At 35.0% G+C, this 20,187-nt stretch overlaps 1 protein-coding gene across 1 annotated transcript in view; it reads right to left on the bottom strand.

The window, feature by feature from the left end:
- Positions 1 to 2,995: 2,995 nt before the first annotated feature.
- The window catches only part of LOC149089596 (proto-oncogene tyrosine-protein kinase receptor Ret-like), a 150,960-nt gene continuing 133,768 nt past the window's right edge, over positions 2,996 to 20,187 (bottom strand). The window contains exons 16-22 of the mRNA XM_089239335.1: positions 15,061 to 15,183; positions 11,471 to 11,541; positions 8,039 to 8,079; positions 7,799 to 7,895; positions 6,542 to 6,641; positions 6,295 to 6,415; positions 2,996 to 4,736 (exon numbers count right to left, since the gene is read on the bottom strand). Of these exons, the coding sequence (XP_089095461.1) occupies positions 4,510 to 4,736; positions 6,295 to 6,415; positions 6,542 to 6,641; positions 7,799 to 7,895; positions 8,039 to 8,079; positions 11,471 to 11,541; positions 15,061 to 15,183 (780 nt within the window). The 3' untranslated portion in view covers positions 2,996 to 4,509. The remainder of the gene's footprint in view (positions 4,737 to 6,294; positions 6,416 to 6,541; positions 6,642 to 7,798; positions 7,896 to 8,038; positions 8,080 to 11,470; positions 11,542 to 15,060; positions 15,184 to 20,187) is intronic.

Below are 20,187 nucleotides of genomic sequence, written 5' to 3'. Positions count from 1 at the left end.
GTTACTGTGCGGTCACTTCGTAGTTACTGAGTGGTCACTTCGTAGGTACTGTGCGGTCACTTCGTAGTTACTGTACGGTACCTGTGATGTCTCCCAAAGATGGAACCATTGGTACGTTTCATGAACAGACTTGTTATCTGAAATACGCGGGTTTGCGAAATTGGTTACATTTTGGCTTGACAGATGGCGCTTCATCTTCATTAACGTAATTTTAGCAATTTTAACGATAGTTGGCAACCTCACTCAGCTTTAACAATTTTTTGGCAACGTGATTTGCCAATTCCGCTGCCCACATTTTTACGGCCGTTCTATCGGTCTTTTGTTAGTGGTCACTTCGTAGTTACTGTATGGTACCTATGATGCCTCCCAAAGAATCATAGAGACAAAGATGAAACCATTGGTACTTTTTATGAACAGACTTGTTATCTGAAATACGCTGGTTTGCGAAATTAGTTGCATTTTGGCCTGACAGATGGCGCTTCAGTCGTGGTTATCTACAATACTACTCAGAAAGCATAGATAGTTCAGTCTTCGGTACGTTCAACTGCCGAAATGTGATAGTACGCATTTTAGATCTGTTTTGACGTGGTTTAACTTTGTCTTTACGAAGGATAAGCTCACCAGGCTGACTCATCCGCCATCTTTGAGAGAAAGTGTGACGTCAGTGTTATAGCCAATCGCTGTTCCCCCATCATCCTTTTTTTCTATCTCCCAACGATTTCCGAGACATCACTTGGACTGGTGGCTTCTTGCTGAACGATGGACAATGAGTCCTCTCTCTTTTATAGGCACCATAGTTTCACTCATCATTTAAAAGATGTTGCATGGAGGAAACAGTGCCATCTATGATCAAATACAGTATAAGAATAATTTTCGAACCCGTGCATTTAAAATTCCAGAACTGCCAATGACTCCTTGTTTCGAAGTTGTGTCGTTTCAAAGTCAGGGAAGTCCTTTCTGAAACACCTTGTATGACAGAAGGTGCACAACCTTCCCAGTCTGCGGGCCAGATATGCTGTATTTCTGTCGCTCGTGGGCAATATACATGTACTGGAATATATAAGGTGATCCGTATTTTACGGGACAATAACGTAATTTTTGCCATCCCGTCGTTTTTGTAAAATGTCCCGTTTTTCCTGATTTTCAACGTATCATTCGAAATTTCTACGTTTTACTGAAATCAAGAATTAAGATTATAAATTATAAGATGATAATAATTATCACTCTAATTATCATTATTCATTATTTTTTGTCAGATAAATATATTCATTTAACATATTTGTTATAATGGTTTTTTCCCAATTACATTTTAATCAATAATGAAGTTGTAGTAGACCCTCTATTTCCCGCACTCGGAAATTTTTCAGCAATTTTAACGATAGTTGGCAACTTCACTCAGCTTTGACAATTTTTTGGGCAATTATTAGCAACTTTACTTCCCTTTGACAATTTCTTTATCTCTAATTGGCAACTTTACTTTCCCTTGGCAATTTTTTTTTTGGCTATATTTAGCACTTTACTTTCCTTCGATAATGTTTCGTCTGCAATTAGCACAGCTTTGCTTCCCTTCGACTTTCCTTCCATAGTTGGCAACTTCCTTTCGCTTTGACAGTTTTTGGCTACGATTAGCAACTTCACTTCGCCAAAAGTTTTTCCCATAATTATGAACTTGACTTCCCATTGATAAAATATTTTGACTATAATTCGCAACTTTGATAAATTTTTGCTACTGATGCTTTTTTTTTTTTAACTGGAACAGGTTTCTCGGGCCACGGCCTGCGGGCCGGAGGTTGTGCACCCCCTTTGCATGAGAACTATTTCAAAAGCAATAACATTCTAACAATATATTTTCCACAACGTCATTAATTTCGCGCATGCGCATGGTATCCAGACATTTTATGCGAACTTTTGACCCATCCTGTATTAACAAAAATAGTTTCGATTTCAAATTACGAAATTTATCGTAAAATTCGTATTTTTTTACGACATAAATCTTAAGAGTGATTCGTGTTGAATGAAATAAATCTTTTGAATAACAGAATTTTCTTGAATAAAAACTTTGAATAATCAATTTTTTGACTAGATTTAGAATTTTTCTCATGTGTAAATACGCATCAGTAGGGTGACCATATTTTGATGGGACGAAACCGGGACATTCTAAAGCAAAGGTCTTCAACGTATGGCCCACCGACTATTTTTTAGAAATAGCTGGGGAAAAAATGAAAGACGATTAAAATAAACAATAATAACTAATCGATGAAGCCCGCATTCCACTACCATCAACGCTGTGCATTACCAGGGCCGTCTTAACGATTTGGGGTGGGGGACACTTTTTGCAGCCCTAATTTTTGAAAGAATCCATTTTTTTTTTTTGGAATTATTGGCAGAAATAATTTCAGAATTACTGAAAGAACTTATTTCTGAATTAATGGCAGGTATATTTTAAGATTCAATGGCAAAAATGATTTCTGAATTAGTGACAGAAATAATTTCAGAATTAGTGACAGAAATAATTTCAGAATTAGTGACAGAAATAATTTCTGAATTAGTGACAGAAATAATTTCAGAATTACTGTAAGAAATAATTTCAGCATTGGTGACATATATTTTAAGATTCAGCGAAAAAATAGTTTCAGAATCAACAGAAATAATTTCAGAATCAACAGAAATAATTTCAGAATCAGTAGAAATAATTTCAGAATCAATACATAAATAATTTCAAAATAATTGACAGAATAATTTCGGAATCATTGACAGAATAATTTCGGAATCATTGACAGAATAATTTAGGAATCATTGACAGAATAATTTCGGAATCATTGACAGATAATTTCAGAATCAGCAGAAATAATTTCAGAATCAATGACTGAATTAATTTTGGAATCATTGACAGAATAATTTTGGAATCATTGACAGAATAATTTTGGAATCAGTTACGGAAATAATTTTGGAATCAGTGACAGAAATAATTTTGGAATCAATGACGGAAATAATTTCAGAATATACAGAAATAATTTCAGAATATACAGAAACAATTTCAGAATATACAAAAATAATTTCGGAATCAGTGACAGAAATAATTTCGGAATCATTGACAGAATAATTTCGGAATCATTGACAGAATAATTTCAGAATCAGCAGAAATAATTTCAGAATCAATGACTGAATTAATTTTGGAATCATTGACAGAATAATTTTGGAATCATTGACAGAATAATTTTGGAATCAGTTACGGAAATAATTTTGGAATCAGTGACAGAATAATTTTGGAATCAATGACGGAAATAATTTCAGAATATACAGAAATAATTTCAGAATATACAGAAACAATTTCAGAATATACAGAAACAATTTCAGAATTAGTCGCAGAAACAATTTCAGAATTAGTCGCAGAAATAAGTTCAGAATTAGTCGCAGAAATAAGTTCAGAATTAGTCGCAGAAATAAGTTCAGAATTAGTCGCAGAAATAAGTTCAGAATCAATGACAGAAATAATTTCAGAATCAATGACAGAAATAATTTCAGAATCTACAGAATTAATTTCAGAATCTACAGAATTAATTTCAGAATCTACAAAAATAATTTCGGAATCAGTGACAGAAATAATTTCGGAATAAGTGACAGAAATAATTTCGGAATAAGTGACAGAAATAATTTCGGAATAAGTGACAGAAATAATTTCGGGATTAATAAAAGAAATAATAACAGAATTATTCAAAGTTATTTCAGAATTAGCATAATAAATAACATTAATCAAACACAGTTTCAGAACTGGTGGAAGAAATGATCCAGAACAACAAAAGAATATCTTCATTTGGGGCCCCGTCGGGCAGTGGCGCTATGCTGGGTCAATCCGTCAAGCCACCACTGCATGGAAATCTGGGGGGATTCTTCTTACAATTACAAATACCACTGTATGACTCGGTGTGGTGGCCCGCGGGCTTCATGGCCAGTTCGAATTCGACCCACGATGTCTGAAAGGTCGGAGACCCCCCCCCCCTCCCCATCTAAAAAATATTCAACAATATCGATCTGAATCATTTTCTTCCGGGGACAGCCCTTTCAAATCAGGACGTCTGGTCACTTATAGTTTCGATTATATATTTTCAGCCCTATGTTTCGTTTTTCCAAAAAAATATGAATTTCTTCCGCTTCCTTTCATTGAAATTTGCATGAGAAAAGAAGCAAAAACGTATACATACAAAACATGTTTTACTTATGGAATATATTATATTCACGCATATTTGAATATTTATAATGAATTCTTTTATGAAGAGACATCGATACATGCTTTTAGGTTTCACAATTCGCGACACAAACAAACAAACAAACGAGAAAAATGAATGATATTTGGTGACAGTTAATTTTTCCCAGAGGAAAAACGACTGTTTTTCTTTCCAAGACTAGAATTTTTCTTATTCTTTCAATGTGATGACTTCTTGAGAGATAGATAGATAGAAAATCGCCATTTTCTTCTCCTTTCTTCAATGTTTAGTATTAAAAAATAATCTATCCCGAAGATGAAGTAGAAGCATCGCCATTGATGTCATCCGGGGGCAGGAGCCGGCGATTCTCGTATTCGTTGCCATCGGATGATGATGATGATGATGCCACCGCCATGAAATGCAACGATGACAGTTTCCGTTGCCCGCCCTTGATATTCTTGTTGTGGTGGATGTTGGAACAGCTACTGGCGGCGGTGACAGGGTTTGTCGGCTCCGGAATCGACGGTGAATCTGATTGATTACAGTAATAAGATGCGTTATATATATATATGAGTATGTGCATGTAATTATGCATTTGGATCATGCAACAGTCGAGTCTTTTTTAACCTCTTTACGATCGCGGGCGTAATATTACGTCCAAACACCAGCGGAATGAATTCGAACAAAAGTTCGCTGTGTTTTCCTTTCCTCTCTCTCTCTTCACCATCGCAGGGCTTTATAGCAACCCTATTATCTGCGGGAAATGCTTCTTTCTTTCCCTCCTTTCTTTCTACACGCTTATTAATGATTTTTTCCCACTAATATAATGTATCTTTCTACTATATTCTTGTAAGAGTGAAAAAGAACAAGTAGAGTGAGGGTGAAAAGAGGACTAAAAACTCTTATCTGCTACACATTTTCCTTTTATGAGTTATATGTATATTTTTCTTTCCCCTTCTTCCTTTTTCTAAAGTGAAGTTAGGTTAGGGCAAGGTTACCAGATTTATCGGCAATTCGTTAAATAGAGATAATATCTAAATTTCTCGCCAAAGAGCTTGTACGTGAAGTGGTTGATGCTGCCACCAGCCGGGACCGAACTTTCGTAACTCTCTACAGCAGTATTACTTAATCCTTTAAGTGGTTTTTAAAATTTCCCTGATCCGCATTGTAACTGCCACAGTAGAAATGGCTAAACCCTCAGTAAAATGCCACATCTTGTTTTTTTAAAGGAAAATATTTTTGAGATTTCGTGCAAGTGATAGCGCTTCCCCCTTCCGAAGAACAGGGAAATACTCTAGCTCTTTCTATTATTTCTAATGCGATTGGCATAACCCTGCTACAGTTTGATTTAGTACAATAGGAGGTGCAATAAGATTAGAGTACAATAATCTCTGCATCCTGATGATCTATATCAATATTTCAATATTTTGTACAACTAATTCTCGTGGCTCCGAAGTATAGTGTCTTATTGTTTACCTATATATATATATATATATTCTGTCTCATATCTTGTTGAGAGATTGTTTGACTGGTGGGGTGCCTTGTCTGGCCGGGACACCGGCTGGAAACATTTATGAAAATCAAGTTCAGTTCAGAAAACCAATTCAGAGGAGCCATCTCTAAAAATTTGACCTCTGGATCCACACCTGCAGTAAAACCTCTCGATAACGAACACCCATGGTATCTCAATTTCTGTCTGCTAAAGGGGAAGGCTCGCTAATGTACAGCTAAATACATTGAGTCATGGAAAGTGTCACTAACGAGGTGTATCCATTGGTGGGGGGGGAGGGGGGGAGGAGGGTGTTTTACAGTAATGTCTTCTGAATAATTGCCATTTCCTCACATTGATCTACTCCTTAAAACAACCTTGAAAGAAAGACACAAAAGTCACATTATGATGTTTCTTGGTCAGGGAGAAAAAAACGGTTCCCCCATATGCTGCCATCTATTTTTAAAATTAAAAGTGAGCGTTGGTGCGCAATGGGACGTTGCTGGTTGTATCGCCAAGTGAGGCGTATTTCCAAAGTAAAGTAAAAAAATTTGATGGCTCCACACACACGCGATAACTTACAATAAATTATCGGCTTACCTGATGTCACTGTAGGGAGGCTATTATGCCTATCATTGACTTGACTAGATGCGCCACCTATGTTCGTGTTGCTTGTCGAATCGACGTGCATGAGTTCTGCTGGTCCCAGTGGTAGGTAATCCTACAGCAGAAGCAAGAACATGCGTCATTGATCTCAATGATTCAAAAATTCTGCACATTTTTGTGCGATATCATCGAGATGATGTCAATCTTTTTATCAAACTTGACTCTTCCAAACCATACATACCACGGTGTCTTGTAATAACTTGTCCAGATATCCGACCAGCTCTTTGAAGGAAGGTCTCTCATGAGGTACTTCCCGCCAGCATTTCCTCATTATCTTGTACCTGTATACAAGTATGATCAAAACAAGGCCCATCAATGGAAAACTGAGACTATTATGTTGCTTTTAACACTTTCGTGTGTCGTGGGATCTGTACTTCCCACCTGTTTCTTCTCATTAATTACTGCTTTGCAGTGTTGCCAACAGTGAAACAAAATTTTCCGACTAGATTCGTCATCAAAAATAACTTGAAACCGGGCTTAAACCTTAGAGGAAGTGAAGGCAGTGCGGTCTTAACGCATGGGTCCACCTGGCTACGGCCCGGGAGCCCCTCAAATGAAAAGAGGCCTCACAAAAGTTAAGGTATAGTTGAAATTTTCGAGGAGCATACATGTAAATTTGCCTGGTAGGGCCTGAGAAAAATCCCTTGGCCCGGGGCCCTGGGTGTAGGAGTATACTTCTATGTATTAGATACTTATATATCTCCACTACAGCTTACACCAGAATTAATTTTAGTCATTTAGATGACCATACGTCCCGTATTTCCTGGGGCATTTCCGTATTTTCACGTAATTTAATAATAGCCTAGTACACAGACAAACTTTTTGAGAAAGACTAGGAAAACAACAATGATAAAACAACTGGTTGCGTATTTTTTCCAACTAAATGGCCGAAAAAATGACCAGATCTAGTTGGGAAATAACCAAGTTGTGGGGCAACTTATTCTAGTGGCTATAGGTAAGATAGCCTTCTTCGGTGACTTCACAAGCTTCGTGCGGAGGCCGTCTCCTATAGCTGGTGTCGATTAGGTACAGCACGGACAAAGCAAAAGGAAAAAAGAAGAAGAGATTGGTGTGCGAAAGAGTGGAAAGCTTTTTATAGAATCGTCAAAAAAATTGTCTCACGAAAGGGTTAAACTGCCTAGACACTATCGACAATTTTCAATCGCAGCCATCGCCTCCGTTTAGAGGGCGAGACCGTACTTGTGTAAAAGATTTTATAGGTGTGAATTAAGCCGGGATTACGATACATAAAAGTTTTGTAAAAGTGCTTTTATAAAACTTGAAAAATATAGCCAACAATCGGTCACATTTGCTCGAACGTAACCGATAAGCTTATTGGTTGGGTTTATCAGGTTTTATAGAAGCACTTTTACAAAACTCGGTATTACACTTTTACAAAGGTGTAAAAATCCCGAGCCTTAGAAACAAAAATCCTTACAATTCTGACGAGCAAGTATCAGGCTTTGGCATGCGATATCCTCCTTTCAACAAGTGATATAAACGTTCCGGTGTGATTCCGGGATACGGACTTGCACCTGAAATGACCAAAAACAGACTTGGTAAAGGTTTTCTAATTGGAAATAATATGGGAAAAAAAGCATGGTCTCTTGGGGGATGGGCCACTTCATGATCTGAGGCCCCCTCCCGAGACCTCCTCTATTAATGATTGCTCACTTACCTAATGTGATTATTTCCCACAGTACTACACCAAAAGACCACCTGGAAGAATAAAACCGAATCAAAATATATCATGAAATTTATTTATTATTCATCAAATGCATAAAAAATATATATATAATAATTGATTATTATTTAATAATCAAACGAAATAATCATTTGAAATTCATAGAAATTTCTCTTGATGCGTTTCAAGATATTCAAAAAAAGTCCAAAACTTTTCGGCTCGATAATTACTTATTTTAAATGGGGGGGAAAAAATTAATAATAATAAGATTATCTCCAAAGCCCCTCTCCCACCTCTTTAGAGGAGGTTTGACGGGGCTCCTGTCTGGGGGACCAGGGAAAAATTTAATTTTCATTATAATTATTATTATTTGCGTTGTAAACCAAGTAATAAATTTATTATGGGGAGGGGGGGGGGGGGTGTGCGAAATCCTGGAACTGACCCACTAAATCGGAGGGGGGGGGGGGGAGGTCCTTCAACCTTTTAGAGACATCGCGGGGTAAACTGAAACTTCCCACAAAGCCCTCGGGACATCAACCTGAGGTATTTGGAATTAGGTCAGATGTAATATACGTCGTATTTATAGTGTTTTATCTTAACAGAAGGGTCAACAGGGGCCCAAAATAATTGAAGACTTCGCTTGTTTCAAAATTATACCTTTCATTAATTCTTAAACTGTGCTTTTCATTAATTCTGAAATTATACCTTTCATTAATTCTGAAATTATACCTTTCATTAATTCCTTTCTGAAATTATGCCTTTCATTAATTCCTTTCTGAAATTAAACCTTTCATTAATTCCTTTCTGAAATTAAACCTTTCATTAATTCCTTTCTGAAATTAAACCTTTCATTAATTCCTTTCTGAAATTAAACCTTTCATTAATTCCTTTCTGAAATTAAACCTTTCATTAATACTAAATTTTGAAACTATACCTTCCATTAATTCTAAAACTATATCTTTCATTAATTCTGAAATTATACCTTTCATTAATTCTGAAATTATACCTTTCATTAATTCTGAAATTATACCTTTCATTAATTCTGAAATTATACCTTTCATTAATTCTGGAATTACAACTTTCACTAATTCTGAAATTATACCTTTCATTAATTCTGAAATTCTACCTTTCATTAATTCTAGAATTACACCTTTCACTAATTCTGAAACTATACTTTTCATTAATTCCTTAATGAAATTAAACCTTTCATTAATTCCTAAATGAAATTAAACCTTTCATTAATTCCTTAATGAAATTAAACCTTTCATTAATTCCTAAATGAAATTAAACCTTTCATTAATTCTGAAATTATACTTTTCATTAATTATTAATTCTGAAACTATACCTTTCATTAATTCTGAAACTATACCTTTCATTAATTCTGAAACTATACCTTTCATTAATTCTGAAGCTATACCTTTCTACTGGACTTGTTTTAATCATTCTGAAATTGCTTTAATGAATTAATTTACAAATCTGTAATGACTTATTCTGGAAATTCTGCAATACCGAAAATGTTACTTTCATTAATTTTGGAAATAATCTCTTTCAATAATTCTGGAGTTATTTTCTCTATCAGATAATGAAATAATTTTTATCGCTGATTGCGAAATTATTTATTTCACTAATTCTGAAAATATTTGTTTCAAAAACTATTTCTTTCAGTAATTCTGGAATTATTCTCCCATTTTGATTCGGAAATTGTAAGAATTACGAAACAATAATTTCAATTCGAAATTATTTCTTTTAAGAGGTCACGCACCTCTTAACATGGGAAAAAGTTAAATTTAAAAAAGTTATCATTAAAAATACTATTTAACCATTGATTTATTAGAAGTGTTTTTCACATGCTTTTGATTAAATATGCTGTCCTATCTATGCTGGTATAAAATCTTACATATCTTTAATACTTAATTTTTTAAAAAATTTTCAAAAAATACATTAGAAACAGCTTGCGCCCATGATAAAATGACATGACACATCAATATAACCATATAATATTAAATTTACAATGAAGAAAACAGTTCATTTCATAAAATGAACTAAAAGATTTCAGATCCATTCATAAATATTTGATTTGTAAAAAAAATAAATTTTGTTTGAATTTATGAAAATTTACCTATTATTTAAATAAATTTTAAATAATTTAAATTAAATTTTAAATAATTTAAATTAAATTTTAAATAATTTAAATTAAATTTTAAATAATTTAAATTAAATTTTAAATAAATTTTACATAATTTAAATTAAATTTTAAATAAATTTTACATAATTTAAATTAAATTTTAAATAAATTTTAAATAATTTAAATTAAATTTTAAATAATTTTTAAATAATTTAAATTAAATTTTAAATAAATTTTGAATAATTTAAATTAAATTTTAAATAAATTTTGAATAATTTAAATTAAATTTTAAATAAGAATGAGTCAATGCAATTTCAATGTTTTAATTAATTTTATGAAATGAACCGTTTTTTCTTCAGGTTATATTGATGTCACGTCATTTTATCATGCGCACAAGCTGTTTTTAATGCATTTTTCTTTTTGAAATTTTTGAAAAAAATTAAGTATGAAAGTATGTAAAATTTCATACCAGCATAAGATAGCATATTTAATCAAAAATATGTGAATATTTTTTTTAAATAAATCAATGGTTAAATAGTATTTTTAATGATATTTTAACTTTTACCCGTGTTAAGAGGGGGGTATGTGACCCCTTAATAATTCTGAAATTATTTTTTCGAATTATTATCGTTCCAATTTCTCTCATTAATTTTGAAATTGTTTTCTTTTTCTCGTTAATTCTAAAATTATTTTTTCATGGAGGTATTTTTCAGAATTTCTGTGAATTCTGAAGGTAGATATGCCTTTTCATAGATGCTGAATATTTACTCCCCCCCCCCCCCAAGGGCGTAGCGGGGGGGGGACTTCGGGGTCTGGTCCCCCCCCCCCACCCCGAAATGTGAGAAAATGACCCAAAAAAGGGAAAAAGATGGCCAAATCCATTGTTCTGTCACTTTGGTCCCCCCCCCCGAAATGAAAGTGGCCCCCCCCGAACGAAATTTCTGTCTACGCCCCTGCTCCCCCTCCCCCCCCCCCCGAAAAGAAAACCTATTTGGGCTCCATCTCTCACTGGCCTGTTGATGTAATCAAATCATTCTGTTTTATTAATCGTCTGTCTTCAATGTTTTTTAACATTTTCTAAAAATGGTTGGCGGGCCACCAAAAAGCTCTGGAAGCCAAAAGTTGCCCGTGGGCCGTACGTTGAAGACAGACCCTCATGGTTAAATGGTCGTAAAGTGGTACATTAGCAATATTAGGTGAAAATGAACTATTATTTGTTTAGAATCGGCTAACGTCCCCAGGTTTCATCTCATTGAAATCTAGTCACCCTGAATGATATACTGTGATGATTGTATACTCACACATCACTTTTGATTGTGTAAATGTGATCCTCCAGTGACTCTATGGCCATCCATTTGACGGGTACTCGTCCCTGAGGATTGAGACAAATACCGATTACATATTATGCAATAGCTGTTTGATTTTTATAAGTATATTTATGTAAAAGCCCAACACAATTTAACAACCCTTACATAAAGTATAATATTAATTTTGTGGGTAATATTTATTAATTAATATAAATTGCTTGTGTTAATTGAGTAAAAAAATGAACAAATAATGGTAGAAATGAAAATTATGCAGCATTATCTATGCCGCGAATTTTTTAATATTTATTTAATGGGAAACGTACTCGAATATGACATGCATTTAATTGCAAATCGTAATCATCAATCAGTTGATTTTATATCAATTTTTAAAATGACCTTTGGCTTACCATACGTATACTATACACAAGGTGTTCTGTTAATGGACCGACAAATTCAGAGGTTGTTAGTAGACATCAAGAGGAACAAAAATTGCAATGGAACATGGTGTCGCAAACCAAGTTGAGAGGGTGAAAATCGTGAAAAATGCAAGCAGGTTTCGACGTCACGCTGGAACGACAGAAACTATAATAATAACTACAAGAATATTTATTTGATTAATTATTACGGGAGTTGTTGGAAGTGGCGGCCGCTGACGTCATTGCACAGAGTCTACAACGACGTTAAAAACGATAGCAGGACGCGCTCGAAGATACGAGGTATGCTTTTGATGTCTGCCGCAATGACGGCAATCCGAAAATCCGCGCTACGAGATCCTCCGGTATGTTCACAGGCGTCGCATAAACAAGTGATTTAAGGTGACCCCCATAGAAAAAAGTCACACGGATTGAGATCCGGCGAACGTGGAGGCCAAGCAAGGGGTCCCGCGCGTCCAATCCACCTCCTTGGGTTCAGCTCGAGTTCAGCTGCAACTTGCGGGCGGAGAATCGGCAAACCGTTAAAGCACGGTTTCTTCTATTTGAGGATTGCGCACATTGCGCGTTCTCCCTACATCACGCTGTGCTGGGTGGAAGGTCCCCGTCTCCAGTAGTAGTGGAACGATCGTGGCGAAGGTAGTATGGTGTGGACAACGCCTCATCGGATATTGCTGTTGGTACATCCGCTGTGAAGCGCCCATTGCCATCTGCTCGACCGTAAATCAGATGCATATCAGTGCATTCCTCGTTCGTGTAGTCAGCCACCACGATATTCATTGAAACAGACAACCAACAGTTACACGTGCTTACTACCGCAATAGCGCTAATTTATGTCGTCCGCAGCGCGTGATTCTACCCCAGCACATGCGTTTCGCGACGCTGCTTACGTCAGATATGGTGAGCGAACCCACGAACGCATTCAGTAATCAACTGACATCTACTTTTCGTCTCCTCTAGACTCAGAGACTGGATGCGTTTTTCGCAATTTTCACCCTCTCAACGTGGTTTGCGACACCATGTCCCATTGTAATTTTTGTTCCTCTTGATGCCAAAACTAACGATGCCAAGATTAACAAGACTAACAACCCTCTGAGTTCGTCGTCCATTAACAGAACACCCTGTATATATATTTTACATTCTAAAATATATACTGATTTCGGTTTGTACTATTACGATCTCATTATCTACACCAGAAAGAAAATTTTCACGAAGACATTCTTAAATTTAAAAAATATTTGGGTTCAAATTTCTCCATTTTTTCTCTTACTATATTAATTCGAGTTCAATTGCAATGCAATGAAAAGCAATCTGACAAAAAAAGTGAACAGTCTTTACATGCAATCTGACAAAAAAAAAATTATGTAATTCAGCATTGTTTAAAAGTAGTTACTGACTGACTGCAGTACTGGTGAAAACATGTTTAACTGAAACATTGGTAGAAACACCATAAAGCAGCATTGTTGAGAAAAATATTGACTGAAGCATTGTTGGCAATTTTTTTGGACTGAAGCATTGTTGGAAATTTTTTTGAGCTGAAGCATTGTTGGAAATGTTTTTGGACTGAAGGGGTTTGTTTGGGAAAATTTTCAACGAAAGCATTGTCGAAAAACGCCCACGAATGTTGGGAAGATTATTGAATAAAAAACTGTTAGAAAACATTTTCAAAAAACCATCATCTTAAATCCAAAGTTTGGAGAACATTTTCTACTGAAATATACTGGAAAACATTCGTAATTGGAGCGTTGTTTAAAATATCTGGAACTGGAGTATTGTTGTAAAACCTCTTGAATATTGGAGCATTGTCAGAAAACATCCGTAATTGAACCATTGATGGGAAAACATCCGTAACTGGCGCATCAGCGAAAACATCCGTAACTGGCGCATCAGCGAAAACATCCGTAATCGCGCGGAGCAGTGATGAAAAACATTCATAATTTAAAGTACAAACACTCGCATTATTGAAAACATCCGTAGTTTGCGCGTTGGTGGAAACACATCTGTAATTACAGCATTGTTGGAAAATACCTGTAATTGCAATATTGTTGGAAAAGATTCGTAGATGGAGCATTGTTAGAGATACTCCGTTACTGGGACATTGTTAGAAAACATCAATTATTGGAGCATTGGTGGATAAACATTCGGGAGTATTATTGGAAAACTTCCTTAATTGCAGCATTGTTGAAAAACATCTGTAATTTTGCCTCGGTGGAAAAAATTCGTTATTTCAACATCATTGAAAAACGCCTGTAATTTTGAGCCTCAGTAGAACATTCGTTGTTTGGGAATCGGTAGAAACATCCGTAATTGTAGTATTGATGAAAAACAACCGTAATTGTAGTATTGATGAAAAACAACCGTAATTGTAGTATTGATGAAAAACAACCGTAATTGTAGTATTGATGAAAAACAACCGTAATTGTAGTATTGATGAAAAACAACCGTAATTGTAGTATTGATGAAAAACAACCGTAATTGTAGTATTGATGAAAAACAACCGTAAAGGGCATTGGTGAGAAACATCCGTAAAGGGCATTGATGGGAAACATCCGTAATTGTAGCATTGTTGAAAAACATCCGTAATTGTAGCATTGTTGAAAAACATCCGTAATTGAAGCATCATTTTAAAACAAAATATTCATAATGGAAAATATCCATAATTAGTGAACTGTTGGAAAACATCCGTAATTAGTGAATTGTTGGAAAACATTCGTAATTAGTGAGTTGCTGGAAAACATCCGTAAAAACCAGCATTGCTGAAAGTATCAGTATTCGGGGACAAACATCCGTAATTGTGTAGCATCGTTTTAAAGCATCCGTAATCGAAGCATCGTTTTAAAGCATCTGTAATCGAAGCATTGTTGGAAAACATCCGTAATCGAGGCATTGTTGGAAAACATCCGTAAAAACAGCATTGCTGAAAACATCAGCATTCGGGGGGAAAACGTCTGCAATTTGAGTATTGTTGGAAAACGATCGCAATTAGGGCAGTGTTAGAAAACAACAGCAATTATGGCATTGTTGGAGTACATTTGTAATTATATTGTCTAACACAAATCATTGTAATTTTCGAAATTTATGAATATTTGAAAATTTTCTTAATTTTTTAAATACTTAATTCTTTAAATATTTCAATAACAATTGATAACTCACCTTTGTAGTTTTCAGATAGGTGTCGCCCTCGTAAACGTCACGACTCAGACCAAAATCGGATATTTTCACGATCTTATTCTTCGCGAGCAAAATATTGCGAGCTGCCAAATCACGATGCACGAGCTGCAAAGATAAAATATTGTGAAAATTATTCCGTATAAATGAAAATGACGTTGATTGATTCAATGCAGAACTGGAACCATAAGTAAAACAAAATTAAATGAAAAAACGGGGTAATTAAGATAAAGTCATTAAGGACATTCGGCTCTTGCTTTTTTTTGTTTTGGAAAGTTGCCAAATATTTCCATTTTTTTTCTCATCTGTTTGCGATCAGAAGATGAAAAGAAAAACAAACAAATAAATTTTTTCAATTTGGAAATAAATACGTCGTGTTTTTTGCAGATATTTTCTTCAGTTGGACGCAGATTAAAAATTTCCAATTTTATGTAACGAGTCATTTGTAATTAAAGAATGAATTTTCGTGTGATGAAACTGAAAATGTTTTATTGTGTATTTCTCAAATAATGCGTGTTTCCGATGTAGTTGATGTTGCTTATCTCTATTTATTTAGAATTTTTTTTGAAAATTTCAATTTGGGAGTTTTTGTGAAATTTGTTATTTTTGAATTTTGGTTTTTATTAAATTTCTTTTTTTTTAAGTTTTGGAATTTTCGTTACTTTGGGAATTTTTTTTTATTATTCGTTTCTGGTGTTTTTAGATTTTTGGGGTTTTTCAATTCACCCTTTTCGATATTTTTCAATCTCTTTTGGATTTTTTTATTTTTATTTTTCTCAATTTTTCAATTTTGTTAATTCTTACTCTTCCAAATTTTTGAATTTTTTCGATTTTTGGAGATTTTTTAATTCTTACTATTTAAAATTTTTCAATTTTTGAATACTTTCTTTTCGAAACTTTTCAGTTTTCGAGATTTTTTTTATTCTTCCTTTACAAACTTTTAAATTTCTTTAATTTTTTGAGATTTATTAATTCTTAATTTTTTGAGATTTATTAATTCTTAATTTTTGAGATTTATTAATTCTTAATTTTTGAGATTTATTAATTCTTAATTTTTGAGATTTATTAATTCTTAATTTTTGAGATTTATTAATTCTTAATTTTTGAGATTTATTAATTCTTAATTTTTGAGATTTATTAATTCTTAATTTTTTGAGATTTATTAATTCTTAATTTTTTGAGATTTATTAATTGTTAATTTTTGAGATTTATTAATTGTTAATTTTTGAGATTTATTAATTGTTAATTTTTGAGATTTATTAATTGTTAATTTTTGAGATTTATTCTTAATTTTTGAGATTTATTAATTCTTAATTTTTGAGATTTATTGTTAATTTTTGAGATTTATTAATTGTTAATTTTTGAGATTTATTAATTGTTAATTTTTGAGATTTATTAATTGTTAATTTTTGAGATTTATTCTTAATTTTTGAGATTTATTAATTCTTAATTTTTGAGATTTATTAATTCTTAATTTTTGTTTTATTAATTCTTAATTTTTGTTTTATTAATTCTTAATTTTTGTTTTATTAATTCTTAATTTTCGAATTTCTTACTTGTTAGGCTTTTTCAATTCTTTCTCCTAAGTTTTTTCAGTTAGTGGTTTTTTTCCAAATTTTTAAATTTTTGGGATTTTTAAATTTATGAACTTTTGTTTTTCAATAATTTAATAGATTTTTGATTATTTATGATAAATAAATACTTGTAATATATTTTCTTGAGTTATGAATTTTTTAAATTCACGAAATTTATTTTTTTTAAATTGATTAATTTTTTTAAATAAATTGGAAATTATTTCTATGTTTGAATTGCTTTTTTTTTACATTTTTTTTGCCATAACATTTTTTCGTTTTTACTCTTGAAATTTAGGGATTTTTTAAAAATTATGGATCTTAAGATTTTTTAACTGTTTGGAGTTTCAGGATTTTTTCAATTAATTTTGCATTTTAAAGATTTTTTTTAAAAATTCTTAATTTTCGAATGAAATTTTTTGCACATTATCAATTTTTTTTCCGTGTAAGTATAAGAAAGTTCATAACTGTAATCAATATTTATAGACCTAAATACAAATATTTCAGGAACCTAAATTTTTTTTAGGATTACTTAAATTTTTCAGTCTTCAAAACTTTGAAAATTTTAAGAATTTTTTAAAAATTTCTGTAATTTTTTTTGAGAGAGTAACTTTTACAATGAGTGAATGGATGAGCGAAAACCCCCCCCGGCCTGTCACTAGAGCTAGCTCGTTCTCGCTCGCTCACTCACATGGTCACTCAGCCAATCACTAAGTAGCTCATTCTATCACTCACTCACATGGTCACTCAGCCAATCACTAAGTAGCTCATTCTATCACTCACTCACTGGGACGCTCTCTCTGTCACTTCCTTACTAAGTCGCTCATGATATCACTCACTCACTGGGACGCTCTCTCTCTGTCACTTCCTCACTAAGTCGCTCATTATATCAGTAACGATCCTCCCTCTTCGTGGTCGAGTAACTGAACACGTACTCATTGATGAGTCGTCTTTCAAAACAATAATCATATTTATTTTGATTAAGGAGGATAGAGAAAAGTGCTACACAACGAGCACATCACACCTTACAACACCACACCAATCATAATAATATAATAATAATAAGGAAAAAAAAAGAGACCCCAGGGGGGAGCGTTTCTCTTTTCTTCTCTCTGTGGCTCCCGCGCTATCTTTTTCAGGGTAGTTTTTCCCTCTTTTGCTTCTTCGTTTAGCAGCTTCCCTGACGATTCGTCCCGGAACCTTACTCGTCCCCCCTTGGGAGCTCATTGTCTATTTTTTTTCCAAGACAACTGAGCTTACCACATTTAAGAAAAGAAATGAACAAAGAAAAACATGTTCAAGCACACATACAAAAAAAAATCACAAAATCAACAATTACCATCGTGGGATCAATGAAAATACCATACTGAGTACACATTAGTAATACATATGCACTGAAATGCATTCACATTTACAAACATTTTCCGTGTACTTTCCTAATATATACATTTCCCGACTTTTGCTTGTCCTGACGTGCTGCTGAACACGTCTGAAAATTCTTTCGGTTTCGAATAATTGCCGTTGCTGTGAACTCCCAGCTTATTAGATAACCCCATTACGTGGTTCTGAATGTCCTGTACTAATTTCATTTTATGTGAACAGGAGCGTAGTTTACATCTCCAAATTCTACATCCTGATCAAATATCAGTCCCACGTGTTGTACTCTGGCAATGTATGGCCTCTGCTTGACTTGGGTTCTAAGAGTCCAATATAGTCAACGCTCCAGACCTCGAATGGGTTTTCGGGTCTCACGATTGGTTGGATGGGTAGGCGATCTCTATACGTGACGGTGCGTCTGACTTGGCATTCTCGACGACTCCTACGCAACTTCTGAACATCCTTTTTGATGGTGGGCCAGTAGGACGAATACTTCATGCGTTGTTTCGTTTTGCGCTCCCCTAGATGTCCTGCCAAAGGTATTTCATGGGCTGTCCGAAGCATTTCCATTCGTTTGCAGGTGGGAACGACAACCTGTACGATATTTTCGCCGTTTACGTTCTCGGAGTGAGTGAGAACACCATTCCTTACGCCATAAGATCTTTGCCCCAGACGTACTAAATCCCAGCCCTCCTTGAGATCGCCGTCTCCAATTTGCAAACCGATAAAGCCTTTGTCTCCTTTATCGGGGACTTGTGATGCATCAGGGATGCAGTTCCCTCCTTCCACGTTTGAATCCAGGAGTTGTACGACCGACATCGTTGAGTCTCCGGTATGCCGAATGGACCCAGTGAGCTGCACACTTTCCGACAGCGCCTCGTACGCAGTTGAGCATATTAACATGTCGTTAACAAGTTTCTTCGACACGGCACAAGTTACAGGAATGTCGCTGTGCATACCATCATCGATTCTCATCGGGATAACTTTCAGTGCCGCTTCCTCAGTTTCCCCGAACGCAGATATTATTCGTATAGTACCTTCTCCGTCGCAGTTCAAAGGCACCAAATCCTCTCTCAGAACTGATATCTGAGCTCCATTATCAATAATCGCTTTAAATTTTTTCGTTCCGCATTTGATGGGTGCAATTTTAAGTTCATCGATTTTCCCCGTGACCTTCGCAGAAGACACAGGAACCGAAACCTTCACCGTCAAAATATTCGAGGCTTCACTTGGTTCCACCGTCGTTAATTGACTCTGTGCATTCACAACGGCATGCCCTTTCGCGTTATTGTTGCAAGCCCTCGATATGTGCCCAACCGAGCCACAAGAATAGCAAGTTGGCTTCACAAAGGTTCTACGTGTTCCGGTTTTGAGTCCTGGCCTGGAATTCGGTGCTTTAGGAGGAAAACTTCTACTGTTACCATATTTGCCTGCTTCATCTTTCACGTTATCATTGCCCGAGCCCACCTTCTTGAAGTTTGACCGCACACTTTCGTATTCATCTAGCTTGTCAGCTAGGATTGACGGAGATATGAAAGAGGCCCATTCGTCCACGAAATGGTCACGTATATCGCCGGGAACTCGTCGTTTTAGTTGGTCAGTAATGGCAAGGCTCTTCAGTTTCTCGAAGTCACCAACGTCCAGACCCCGGATCCACTCTTCGAAGAAATTCGATATTTCGAAGACAAATTCTCGCCATGATTTCGCCGGGTTGCGTTGATGTTTGGTGAATTTTTGCCGGAAATGTTCTGGACTTAATTTGAATTTCCTAAGGAGGATCTCCTTAATGTACTCATAATCATCAAACTTCTCTTCCGATTCTCGGGCGATTAATTGGGTTATGTCTGACGGCAATAAGGTCAGCAAAGCCGACACCCAGTTTCTTTTGTCCACCCCGATCCTATTCGCCTGGCGTTCAAATATTATGAGAAATAAGGCGATGTCATCCTCCTTGGCGTCAAATTTTGGAACAAGCCTCGTCAGTTCCGTACTGAATGAGGTTAAATTCTGTCGTCCATTTGTGGACGCGTTCGTCCTTTCCATCTCCAGGCGGAGTTTTTCCATTCGAAAGAGGTGTTCTCGTTCTTCACGCATCCTCCCTTCAGCTAGGTCACGCTCTTCTCGTGCTTCCCTGTCTCCCTTGATGACAGCTAACTGCTCTCGG

This window comes from Pholcus phalangioides, unplaced genomic scaffold (assembly GCF_987345545.1).
Source record: "Pholcus phalangioides strain wild (caught in Gottingen) unplaced genomic scaffold, Ppha-v1.0 ptg000002l_1, whole genome shotgun sequence".
NCBI classification, from domain to species: Eukaryota; Metazoa; Arthropoda; class Arachnida; order Araneae; family Pholcidae; genus Pholcus; species Pholcus phalangioides.
This window is presented reverse-complemented; position numbering and strand designations above follow the sequence as displayed.